Source organism: Mauremys reevesii, linkage group 1, assembly GCF_016161935.1.
Source record: "Mauremys reevesii isolate NIE-2019 linkage group 1, ASM1616193v1, whole genome shotgun sequence".
NCBI lineage: Eukaryota > Metazoa > Chordata > Testudines > Geoemydidae > Mauremys > Mauremys reevesii.
Genome location: NC_052623.1, coordinates 8,036,021 through 8,036,959, shown reverse-complemented (window position 1 = coordinate 8,036,959; position 939 = coordinate 8,036,021). Strand labels below are relative to the sequence as shown.

General features: G+C 50.8%; 1 protein-coding gene across 1 annotated transcript; it reads left to right on the top strand.

Moving 5' to 3' along the window:
* On the top strand, window positions 1–939 carry LOC120397206 (putative olfactory receptor 52P1). Its single transcript, XM_039522889.1, has one exon. It carries the CDS (start codon window positions 1–3, stop codon window positions 937–939), a length of 939 nt encoding a protein of 312 aa, XP_039378823.1.

The window sequence follows — 939 nt, the reverse complement described above, 5'->3', positions numbered from 1 at the left end:
ATGGCAGTTTTCAACCTCACCCTCTCTGACCCTTCAACATTCATCCTAACAGGCATCCCTGGCCTGGAAGCTGCCCACATCTGGATCTCCATCCCTTTCTCTATATTCTACATTATTGGCTTGTTGGGAAATTTCATGGTTCTGTTTGTTGTAGGGAAAGAAGAAACCCTGCACAAGCCGATGTACCTGCTGCTCTGCATGCTGGCACTCACAGACATCGCCATACCGACCTCCGTCATGCCAAAGGCCCTGTGTATATTCTGGTTCAATTTGAGAGGCATTACAGTGGGTGGCTGCCTCACCCAGATGTTCTTCCTGCATGCGGGTTCTATGACACATTCAGCCGTGCTCGTGACAATGGCCTTTGATCGCTATGTCGCCATATGTAACCCTCTGCGGTACGCCACCATCCTCACCAACGCACGAATAGCTAAGCTAGGGCTAGTGGGTCTGATGAGAGCTGTTCTCATCGTTCTGCCAATTCCCCTGCTCCTGAACAAGCAGCCATTCTGTGCCAATCACATTATCCTCCACACGTATTGCGAGCACATGGCCGTGTCTATAATGTCATGTGGGGACACCACAGTCAACAGGACGTATGGCTTGGTGTTAACATTTGTAGTCATCGGGTTAGACCTGACGCTCATCGCCCTCTCCTACGGTCTGATCATCAGGGCCGTCCTTAGAATTTCTCAGAAGGAAGCCCACCAGAAAGCCCTCAACACCTGCACTGCCCACATCTGTGTGATGCTGACAACTTATACTCCCTTCCTCTTCACCACTCTGACACACCGGTTTGGTCAGGGCATCGCTCCCCATGTTCACATCATCTTGGCCAACCTCTATTTCCTCCTTCCCCCCATGCTCAACCCTATCATTTATGGGGTCAAAACCAAAGAGCTCCGTGACAAAGTGGGCAAATGCCCCTGCAGAATATGA

Coding starts and splice junctions, on each gene's coding strand:
- LOC120397206 (XM_039522889.1), top strand. CDS start 1: ATGGCAGTTTTCAACCTCACCCTCTCTGACCCTTCAACATTCATCCTA.